The sequence below is a fragment of the Rhamphochromis sp. 'chilingali' genome (genome assembly GCF_963969265.1).
Source record: "Rhamphochromis sp. 'chilingali' genome assembly, chromosome: 1".
NCBI classification, from domain to species: Eukaryota; Metazoa; Chordata; class Actinopteri; order Cichliformes; family Cichlidae; genus Rhamphochromis; species Rhamphochromis sp. 'chilingali'.
In genome coordinates this window covers 16,010,755-16,022,952 of record NC_137929.1, presented here as the reverse complement: position 1 = coordinate 16,022,952, position 12,198 = coordinate 16,010,755, and the positions used below count along the sequence as shown (strand labels likewise).

Sequence of the window (12,198 nt, the reverse complement as noted above, 5' to 3'; positions counted from 1 at the left end):
TTTGAGTCCATAAGAAAAGATTCATTCCTATATCTGGAGGAATAAATAGATTTCAATAAATATTAACGTTAGCCCGCGACTTTGTTCCAGTTTTGAATTTTGGCCCACTGTGTATTTGAGTTTAACACCCCTGGATTAGATACTGGCATCTGGGTAGGATGCCTCCCTGGGGAGGCGTTTTGGGCACATCCAACCAGGAAGAGACCCAGAGGAACACCCAGGACATGCTAAAGGGACTATGTTTCTCTGCTGGCCTGGAAATGCCTTGGGATTCCGCTGGAGGAGCAGGGCCAAGAGACTGGAGAGAGCGAAGTCTGGGCCTCTCTACTTAGTACTGGATTGGGTCACAGGGGGAGCAGCCTAAGCTTAAGATAATGGACCAGGAATGGAGGATAAATGGACGCTTTACATATTACTTAATGTTAATTGTGTGGAGATAAGAAATACTACACAGCAAAATCTCCAGTGTTAAATTAACACTGGAGAGTGTCTATATGGGTCCACATCTCTGAGTGTTAAATACAACACTGTTGAGTGTTAAATTAACACTTTTGACAGTGTTATATGTTTAAAAGTAACCTAGTCAGTTTTGAAGATTAACAATGGTTAACACTGAGCAGTGCTGATTTTCTAATACTGGAAAATAACTCAAAATGTTAGAAATATTCCAGTACCGTCATGGAAAACCACCATGGTGGAAAACCAAAACAGCAAAAGTAAGAGGGAATTCATGACGATGTTTACGTGAAGCGAAATTTTCAGTGTAGTTTGGATCTTCTTTTGCTGCTGGTTCAGTCAATATTGTTTTGAGAAAGATAAAACCTGCAGCTTCAGAATCTAGCACAAAAAACACAAAGTGCCGTCGGCTGAGAAAGGCCACATCACACCAGGAAGTTCTTGTACTGTGGATTGCACAGTTTCTGGAAAAGCACAACTGGTCCAGTATACAACAAAAATTGTCTTAATTCTGTAGCTTTCCATTGTCTGTACTCCATTAGGGACCGTGGTTTTCTGGAAAACGTGCGTGGCAGACTTTTCCTACACTGTTTTAAGTGATCTGAAATGGCAGACAGAGTAGAAGTAGGAACCCGACACTGCAATGGTCCCTTAATCCACAGGGCAAGTAATTTACGTACAATACCCAAGCAAATTAAATGCATATAGTCTAAGGGAAAGGCTGAAACCATGCCAATGCCTAGCTCTTGAAGAGGTGATTTGGAGTTGTGGTGATCTTCATCTAACATTTCTTCAAACTGAGAATCTGATCTGAGACTTGAATCCATATCTGGAAAAGTAACTTTCCCATCAACATAAACACCATACTGTGTACAGCGTTCACAAGAACTGTAGCCACCATGACCTTTGATGCATTTTAAATAAGCTCTAGCTGGGGTGTCACAGATAAAAGCATCTGGAAGGGGTACATTGAAGTGTTTTCCATTGAAAACAATACCAGTTTTTGTGACCTTTTTTACATCTTCTATAAAATCATGCATGTAGTCGTTCACCGACTCAGGTTTGCAGGGACCAGCATATATACCCATCATGAAAACATTTGCTTGTGGCAGTTCAACTATCTTACCTAAAATAGGCCACAGTTGCATATTAGAGCTCTTAAAGAGAGGCAAACCATCAACATTCACACGAATGGTTAATGTATCAGTTTTCAGTTCATGTTGATTTATCATTTTCAGTTCTGACAATACTGCACTTTCAAGACCAAAATGGTAGTAACTTCCCCTGCCAATCTGTTTCACTTCACAGTCTTTTAATGTACTGAGCAAAGTTCTGGGATCCTTTGGCAAATCTAGACCAAGCTCCAAAAGTATGGTTAAGAGCTCTGACAACACAGAATGAGACACATTTCGGTTTGCTGCCCATTCAGCAAGTTTCCTCTTAGCATCAGAGTCTGACTCCACATCAGGAAAGTCACAGTTTTGTTCTTCATCCGCTTCACTATCCATGTAAAAGTCATTACTATTAAAATCCAGAGGTAAATCTTCATCCAAGCTGTTACTCGAATATTCCTCTACATAGTCCTCTGCCTTGTTGATAGTCTCATCTTTATTTTCTATATCTTCAATATTTTCCACTGCTTCATCCACAATCGAATGTTTGTTCGCCACATCTTCAGTGTATTGCAAAGCCTGGTCCACGGCCTTCTCTGCAAGTTCCACAGCATCTAAGGCAAGGCTATGTAAATGCTGCTGAACTTGAACTTTAATTCTCCTTCTCCTTGTCTGTGATTTGGCAAGAAGGTAATCCATTTCACTAAAATACACAGAAGATTGTGTGCAGAATAGAAGTGTGAGCCATTTTCACACATACGGAAATTCAAAAAATTGCAGAAGATATTCTGAAGAGGAATACAGTACCTTGCAAAAGTATTCACCCCCCTTGAACTTTTCCACATTTTGTCACATTGCAGACACAAGCAGGAATCATTTTTATTGGAATTCCATGTGAAAGACCAACGCAAAGTGGTGTACACGTGAAAGTGGAATGAAAGTCATACATGATTCCAAATATTTTTTACAAATCAATAACTGCAAAGTGGGGTGTGCGTAATTATTCAGCCCCCTTTGGTCTGAGTGCAGTCAGTTGCCCATGGACATTGCCTGATGAGTGCTAATGACTAAATAGAGTGCACCTGTGTGTAATCTAATGTCAGCACAAATACAGCTGCTCTGTGATGGCCTCAGAGGTTGTCTAAGAGAATATTGGGAGCAACAACACCATGAAGTCCAAAGAACACACCAGACAGGTCAGGGATGAAGTTATTGAGAAATTTAGAGCAGGTTTGGGCTACAAAAAGATTTCCCAAGCCTTGAACATCCCACGGAGCACTGTTCAAGTGATCATTCAGAAATGGAAGGAGTATGGCACAACCGTAAACCTACCAAGACAAGGCCATCCACCTAAACTCACAGGCCGAACAAGGAGGGCGCTGCAGAGAAAGAGAGAAATGCAGCCAAGAGGCCCATGGTGACTCTGGACGAGCTGCAGAGATCTACAGCTCAGGTGGGGGAATCTGTCCATAGGACAACTATTAGTCGTGCACTGCACAAAGTTGGCCTTTATGGAAGAGTGGCAAGAAGAAAGCCATTGTTAACAGAAAACCATAAGAAGTCCCGTTTGCAGTTTGCCACAAGCCATGTGGGGACACAGCAAACATGTGGAAGAAGATACTCTGGACAGATGAGACCAAAAATGGAACTTTTTGGCCAAAATGCAAAACGCTATGTGTGGCCTAAAACTAACACTGCACATCACTCTGAACACACCATCCCCACAATTGGTCTTTCACGTGGGATTCCAATAAAATTGATTCATGTTTGTGGCTGTAATGTGACAAAATGTGGGAAAGTTCAAGGGGGCCGAATACTTTTGCAAGCCACTGTATTTGGAAACATTGTTTGTAAAAAACACTTCAGCCAGAGTGGAGCTTTTCCATCAATCTACACTGTAAAATGTATAAATCAGCAAGTGATAAATTATCACTGTTGCTGGTATTTTCTCAAAGAGTTGTATGTGATAGAAATTGCTGTTTATAGTCCTTCTGTACATCTGCATGTTGCTTGCCAATTAAAATCTATAATTGTGGGGATTCATATTCATGTGATACTTATAACAACAGTTATCAAGTATACCAATTTAACTTTGCTCATGTGCTTGAAGGAAAATGGTTATTTCCATGTATTTCCCTATTCTGCCTTTAATTTTGAGGAGTTCCTTCTAGCTGTTACAGTGCTATGGGCTCAAAATGTGGTCATAAATATTTTGTACTTGTAAATCAGGATTTGTATGTGTAAAAAAGATTTTTTTTGTGTGTGTGTGTGTGTGTGTGTGTGTGTGTGTATAAAAAAAGATCTGTATGTGTAAAAAGAATTTGTGTGTGTGTAAAAAAGATTTGTGTGCTGACTTAGCCAAAAAAGAACCCTGCAAGTTACAAGTATGAATTTTGACCCTATTTTTCTTCCTTTCATCTGATTGGTCAATGTCATGTCAATCACAAATGTAACAATCCAATCAGAGAACAGATGGGTTTGGCTGCCGGAGGGGCGCTTTTTTGAACTGCAGGTCTTTGAAGGGAATAAATGCCCTTTTACATGCCAACCCAGCGTTTTGCTTCACCACCACGAAGGAAAACAGTCTGTGGTCGTCCGACTTTGGTGATTTTTGTGTCACAGGTCTACGTGCATAATACAGGGACTTCCACAGCCTTTTCAACAGCGCTGCGGGGGGGGAGCAGTGTTTTTGAAATGACAGCTTTCATTACAAAGCTTTCTCCGTTATGAATTAGCATACATGTTTTTATTTAACATTTGAAGAACTAGCAAAAAAACCCCCAGAAACTCTTGTAGAGGACATAAAGTTAGAGATAGAAAAGACAAGGAGCAGGTGCATCTAGTACAGGTAGAGCTGCTGCAAAAACCCACAGAGCTCAGCAGCCAGCGCTACAAATTCTGGATCCTTTGCTTTTAGTTAGCATTAGCAGCACATCCTGCGTCTGATGTGAAAGGACCTTTATGCTGCACGCTGTGACTCACAGCAATGGTCCTGGGTCAGCCCTGACTTTGTGTTAAACTAATCCTAAAGTAATAATGGTATTTCTAACCACTGATATACCACAACTTTTTCCTTTCAACAGCTGCTGAAAATTAGGGGACCGAGCTGCTATCGGATATTTATATAGAGATCCTCCAGCTTCAAACTGTATCACCCTTCAAGGACCTGCAGTTCAAAAAAGCTCCCCTCCGACAGCCAAACCCATCTGTTCTCTGATTGGATTGTTACATTTGTGATTGACATGACATTGACCAATCAGATGAAAGGAAGAAAAATAGGGTCAAAATTCATACTTGTAACGTGCAGGGTTTTTTTGGCCACACACAAATCTTTTTTACACACACAAATCTTTTTTTACACACACACAAATTCTTTTTACACAAACAAATCCTGATTTACAAATACAAAATATTTATGACCACATTTTGAGCCCATACAGTGCACCTAAAACAAAAAATCTGCAGCGATTTACATTTGTTGAATGATCAATTTTGTAAATTAACAGTCTGTTTGTGTGCACAGCTTACAAAACTGTACTGTAAGGCTGATTGCATGGGATGATTGATTTTGATTGCATCTGATCTGATTGCATTCTAAAATGTTGTTGCTTAAAAATAAAATCTGCAATACATGATAATTAAGAACATCAGCATAAAGACTTATTAAAAAGTAGATACACAATTTCTATAAAATGGAAAACAACTCAGTTAATTTTTGTTCCCATGAATACCAGCATCTTAAACAACTCCAACAACTATGACGAAAAACGCTTTCCTGCTCCCCTCACCATCCGCTGATTAACACTGAGCTGCTGCTGTCAACACCATCAAACTTATTTAATGTTTAATGTTATGTTATTTTTAAATCTTTACCAAAGCTTAACGACTATGGATGCTCACACCTGCTGTTAAAAAAACTGTTAGAAATTACAGGAGTAATTTCTTTTTTTTTTTAAAGCGGCACTGCATTTTTATTGGTTACCATGTTTATTACCACTTTTATCAGTAAAAACCTTCCTATAAAGTATAGATTTCAATTCAATTCACCTTAATGAGCTGCACTACTTACAGTCCTGTGAGCTCTGGTTACTGACAGCAGGTGTGAATGTTTGGAGTCCTAAACTCAGATAGAGATTAGAATAACAAGGGAATGTAAAATGTTTTGATGCACCTGACAGCAGCAGCTCAGAGAGAACTCCAATTGTGAGGGGAGGAGCAAAACTGTCAGAGTTGTGGGACATGTGAAGAGAGCACTGTTGGCATTATGTTAGCACAAAACATTGAAATTTCAATAGATGTCTAATTGTGAAATTGGTCATTGACTCCTGCAGCTAAATAAACATTTATACCGATTACCAGAAGAAAAAAAAATAGTAATGCACTCCTTTCACAGATGTCCCATTAACCATCACTTTTCAAAATAATCCGTGCAAGCTAATGAATATGGCTAATAAGTAATACAAATAATATGAAAATGACTTACATGTCAAAGATGGTGTTTGAGATCCCAAAGAATCTAAATGTCGTAAGGAAATAAAAGAAAGTACATGAGAAAGAAAAAGTTGCAAACGTTTCCATTTTTTCCAGGATAATTCAATATAGGAGATTTACTTACTAATGCACAAAATGAACAGTGTAATTATAAGTTTGAAATGCACTGCAAGTGTTTATATGGTAAACTGATCAACTCCAACAGCAAACACTGGCAGTGCAAAAATGTACCTAACTAGCTGACAGACTTTAAAGTCACGGGAAGATATATATAAATGGTGACATATCCCAGAACAAATCTGAACATAAAAATATTATTAATTGTCTATCTTCAGCAACTGTGTGCTGTACAAGCACTATAAAATTTTAACATGTTTCATTTACAGTTGAATGACACAAAATCACTTAGGGGGGCACATATGACCTGCAGGCTGCACTTTGGACATCCCTGCAGTAGACTGCTACATAGACTACTTAACTATGCATAGGGGGATATTTAGTGAAAGACTTCATTTTATTAAATAGTTAATTAAGCCATCAATGGGAGTTAGATTTAATACTAGTGTTTTACACAGCATTCAGCTATAGTAACATGTTCTGCATTTTCCTACATCACCATCTGATCTGAACAGCTGCACTTATTTATTAAATTAATAACTGCCTTGGACATTTTTCAGTAACCAATAACTAGATGGAACAGCACAGTATTTAAGGCTACGTCCACACGTACACCAGTATTTGAAAGCGGAGACTTTTTTGAAACTCATGCAAGGGTGGAGATTTTCAAAAACCGTTTTTGCGTTTAGGTGTGGATGAGGGAAACAGAGGAAACGCAGCATCAAAGGTCTGTGCCTTTTTTGACATCACACCATGTGCCAGGTTATTGCTTCGGTGAAAGGAATTTCTACAATGACTTAGAAAAAATACCATTACTGTTAATTTTACTCTATGCAGTGTTAATATGCTTACATACACACAGTTACTGTCCCTCCACACATAGGACTCAGTTCTGCTTCTATGCACCATCTTTGTTTACGCTTTCCCACCCAGGCTTCATGACTTCTGATTGGCCAACATTTCTACACATTAGGAATATATCGCCACCTGCTGCTTTAGCAGCAGCGTTTTGGCTTTTACGAGTGGATGGGATTTTTTTTTTTATTTTTTATTTTTTTTAGGAAAACAGAAAATGTCCGTTTTCAAAATTACCCATGTACGTGTGGACGTAGCCTAAGAGAGTGATCCAGGCAGTGTTTAGGCTGAAAAAGCTGTGTTTGCACTAATTTATTCATAAATAATCCTAATTATACATCTTGCTTCCATGTTTGTATCCTGTGTCACTAAAAATACATTTTATTTTAATTTTATACATTGATTAATGACCTGCAGAATCTCCTTATCATATTAAGTGATTCATAATTGTCACTTTATGCTTTCTACATCGCTAAAGTGATGACATCCTTGCATTACATACTTTAGGTTCATTTTCTGCAGGCAATTTTCTGACAGAGAACAGACAGATTTACACTATAACATGCAGCGTTCTATAGATGGACACATAAAGAAATGAAAAATTACATGTATGTGCTAACTTTCTAAACACTTTGTTACATTTATGATAAAGTAGATAAAACACATTTACGTCGGCCTTGGCTCATTAGTTCTTGTCTTTAAATGAACTTTGTGTGTGTTTCAGGTGCTGCACTCTCAAAGACTGAATGAACCAGCATTGCAGCCATGGGTCACTGTGAGCATCACAGGGAAGGTTGAAGCCGCCCACTGCAGCTGTAAGGCCGGAGTCGCAGAGACCTGCAGCCATGTCGCTGCTCTTCTGTTTAATGTAGAAGCAACAGTGTTGATCCGTGGCACAAGGACTGTTACAGATGAACCTGCATACTGGGTTTTGCTGGGTAATAATACCAAGATACAGCCAGAGGTTGGCCATAAGATGGACTTCTCCTCTTCAGCTGCCTAAAAAAAGACTCTTGATCAAAACATAAACAGACCATCCGTATTGAAAGGTAAAAGGAGCCATCCTCAAAAAAGAAAAATCCCTCCTGCTACTGTGGAGGAGTTGTCACTGCTATTGGATACTTTGCTGGAACACAGTAAAGCTGTGGGTTGTGGGAATGACCCATAATGTTTTATCTAGGGGTCTAGATTTATGCCTGTGGTGCACTGCCGTGTAAATAATTTGCATTTACTGAATATCTACTGACTGAGTCCCACTGTTCAAAAGTTGAATAAAGAAACAAACTAATTTTGCCTCTTTTTTTATTAAAACCACTTTATAGAACATCACATCAGTGTAGAATCCATGTCATTTAAAATGACAAAATGTTTACACAAATCATGAGTGTTTACATGATATCACCCACTACTAACATTACTTTATTTACTGTATCTTTTGAAAAAACACAGCAATTTTAACAGCACAAGACTTAAGAATATTTAACAGGAGCAGGTTTCATTCTTCCCTGGTTTTATTATCACACTGTTCACCAAACACAGCAAACCTTCACCATCTTATCCAGGAGGGTCACCTCTTCACCCTCAGAAGAAGTAATCTGATTGGCATGGTGGTATGTTTGAAGCAGGTCCCTTGTGTAGCGCTGGAACCCAGTCACGATGTTTCTCCAAAGCCCTATAGGAACCGCTCACTTTAAAAAACAACTTTATTTAAAAAGTAATTTTATGCCTGATACAAACATTTTAAAAGGCAAACCATGCACAAGTTAAACAGATAAATTTTAGTTTTGCTTAGTTTTTTAAGTATAGGAATGGTTATTATGTTTTAAAAAATCATATGTAATAATTGTCAAATAACATAAAAATAAAACAACATAATAATAAAAGCATAATTGACAGAATATATCGTAATGATAACAATAGCAACACCTCACTTAAAAGAATCAGAATCAGAAAGGGTTTTATTGCCAAATGTTGAGCAGGTTTACAACATTAGGAAATTGCTGCGGTGCTTGGTGCAAACATACTGTCATAAACGCTTAAATAGATATAAAAATAAGAATAAGAATTAAAAGTGCTAAGTAGATAGATACATGAGTGCAGGTGGTGATCAATGCCAAACATGGAATGATGCAGTTTGCCCCACCTGGGGCACACAAAAACAGCTTTTCTTTAAAAGACTATGTTAGCACATATCTAACCCATGTGAAAAACCCAAGTGGGTCCTACATGTGTTTCCCATTTTGTACCAAGTTAAGTGTTTCCCATGTTTGACCCAGCTAGGACCTACTAAAAGTGCCCACTTGGCATTGCCCACATGGGTTTAATGTGAAGAACCCAAGTAGGCCCCATACAAAAAGACCAGTTTGAGCCCATGCCCATATGGTACCCATCTAGCCCGAGCAAAAACCAGGTGGGGCCCATATATACATGTTGGCTGGGGTGTTCTGAAGGCAGGACTGTGATGCAGTTTTCTGCCTCGCCACTAGAGGGCGCGGCCGTTTTGTGAGTAATGTTTTGACTGGGATGGAAAATGGTGTTCATGAAGGCAGTGTGAATCACAAGTTATGCTCGGGAGCAGTTTATGTGGGTTCAGTGAGAGTGTGCGTCCATAAGACTGGTGAGTTACAGGATATTTCTTGTGTAAGAAGGATAGAAGGATAGCCTGTATGTTTTCTTGCTCTGGACGTCCTCTACATTTTCTATAAGCTAAGTTATCGCTAAGCTAAGCTAAGCGGGCTAAGCTAAGCTAAGTTCGCCTAGGCAAAACTGAGTTCAGTTTGAGTTGGTGATTTGTTATGTGTATTTGCCTTCTTTAGTTGGCATCATAAGTGAGTGGGGCACAAAAGTTAAGTGATGGGAAGATGTTTATTTTCTTTGTTGCCAAATATGGTTCAGACTATAAGTAAAAGCCGCCAGCTTAGTATTAGGGCCTATAAGACAAGTATATATGTTATATGGTGATTATTGTTGTCTATAATTTGATTGTAATTTGTGTTCTATTTTCCATTCTGTTTGTAGAACCACACCCACGCTAAATCTGCCATTAAAGAGCTGAACGATCAGCCCCTGTCCTCATTATTTTGTGGAGGGTCATAGTGGCACTTGACCTGTGCACACCCTGCGATCACCACCGTAGAAATGAACCTCATATCAGAAATCATCATAACAGCTGGAACCTTCCATCTGGATTGTTGGGCTTGTTGTTGGGGTTCCTACAGAGCTCAGAGTGGACACACCAAGGTTCTTCTAATGAATGAAAGTCCAAACTCAAACTAGGAGGGAAAAACATTTTCATCAACTTCAATAAAAATCCAAAGATTAGAAAAAGTGAAGCAACAATGAGTCCTAGTACAGTCCCAGCACTGAAGTCCCTGCTGCTCTTTATACTGGATGTGCTGCATCACTGACTGACAGCTGATGAAGAGTCTCTGGAAACACTCGTTTATCTCCTCTGCTCTTCCTTCTTCTCTCTGCAGGTGGAGCTGATGATGGTAAACAGGACGGTGTGTGTGCTGAGAGAGGAGGAGCTGTGTCCTGATGATCCAGAGAGGTTGAAGCAGCAGCAGCTTGTGTGTAGAGATGCTCTGACTGGGCCATGTTACTGGGAGGTGGAGAGGAGAGCTTCATCCAGCAGTGACTGACAGAGGAATGAGAAGAAGTGCAGATGACTGTCAGTGCTGCAGAGTGAACTGCTCTGAGAACAGCTCCACTGTCAGACACAATGTAGAGTCCAGCATCATCCCTGTGTGTCCCTCTGGATCTGACAGAGGATCATCAGTGTATCTGGACTGCTCTGCTGCTGCTCTGTCCTTCTACAGTCTCTGCACAGTCTCTGTCTGACTCTGGCTTCAGACCCTCCTGGATCAAACTCACCTGGAAAGACTTTCAAACATCACTCAATAGATTTGAATACAGAATATATTTGATATATACTGTAGATGTACTGTAGAGTTGCAGTTTGTCACTTGTAAATACAGTCTGTGAGCAGCTGTGAGCTGAAAGATCTTTCTAGAAACACGAAATGTTTTCACTCTTCTGTTGCTTTTTCATATATTTCCACAACATTAATATTGATCCCACCTGTCTCACCTGTTTCATGCTTTTATACATAATAACAGGACACGTGTGATCTGAGCGCTGCAGTGGTTGCTGTGCTGCACGTCTTCATTTAGATAACAGAGACATCTAGTGGTTCAGAGGGAGAACTGCAGGAGGTGGAGCTGTGTTTTAGCATGGAAAACTTTTTATCTTTTAGGCGCAGATACAAATATGACAAGTATCAGTGTGAGATACAAAAGGTCACATCAGTCAGCAGAGGGAACAGTGATCACACAGCAATGTAAGAATAGAAACATAACAGTGAATCTGGACATGTATACAGATGGAAGCAAACAAACAGGATGTAACACTACATTAAAGCCACAAATGTGAAGAAAACAAAGCCAAAGGAAAATATATTTGATCTCAGGGCCCTGTTTCAGGAAGCCGGTTTAGTGGAAAAACTGAGTAAGTATACCCTGAGTTAACGAAAACTCTGGGTTTTCGGTTTCACAAAGCGAGTTCAGCTGAAGCCTGAGTGAGTCACTATGACGACACACGCCGTGAAGCTAACCTGCCCCCTAGCAGGTTTACTACAACTAACCCTGACTGTCTCCGCCCCTTTGTCGGAAACCTGACAGTAGGAAGTGTCGGACATGGCGTGTCCCTTCCTTGAAGAGCCAGTAGATCGTGAAGCCCAAATTCTCCGCAGAGCTCTCCGCCGGGAGAGAGTGATTAGAGCGCGTTTGGACATTTTATCATTTCCTGATGATTTCCCGTGCGAACGTTACCGTTTCTCAGCACAATCTATAATTTATTTGGATAACATCCTCAGGCCATATATTACGCATGTGACACATCGCGGACATGCTCTCAGTTCATTACATATTATTTGTATTGCACTCCGTTTTTTTGCAAACGGGAGCTTTCTGTATAATATTGGTGACGCTGAGCACGTTTCCAAGGCTACCGTCTGTCGGGCAGTCAGGAATGTTACAGTTGCACTGAAACGTCTCCTGCACTCGTTTGTGGTGTTCCCCGGTCATAGACCCACAAGATTCATCAAAGAGGGATGCCACAAAATTGCAGGTATCAGGATGACCAAAACTTAATTTATGATGTGGTGATA

The 12,198-nt window shown here is 39.8% G+C and overlaps 1 protein-coding gene across 3 annotated transcripts in view; it reads left to right on the top strand.

The window, feature by feature from the left end:
- The window catches only part of LOC308393864 (NACHT, LRR and PYD domains-containing protein 12-like), a 534,253-nt gene that overhangs the window by 85,742 nt on the left and 436,313 nt on the right, over positions 1-12,198 (top strand). The window contains exons 1-3 of one of the 3 annotated variants that reach the window (XR_013971047.1): positions 9,519-9,648; positions 10,050-10,271; positions 10,508-10,914. Coding sequence is in view for 1 of the 3 variants with exons in the window: in XM_080877886.1 (XP_080734012.1) it covers positions 10,508-10,517 (10 nt within the window). In the remaining 2 variants the exon portion in view is untranslated. Of the gene's footprint in view, positions 1-9,449; positions 9,649-10,049; positions 10,272-10,507; positions 10,915-12,198 lie in introns of those variants that run through there. The other 2 variants (XM_080877886.1, XR_013971046.1) reach the window with 2 other exon arrangements.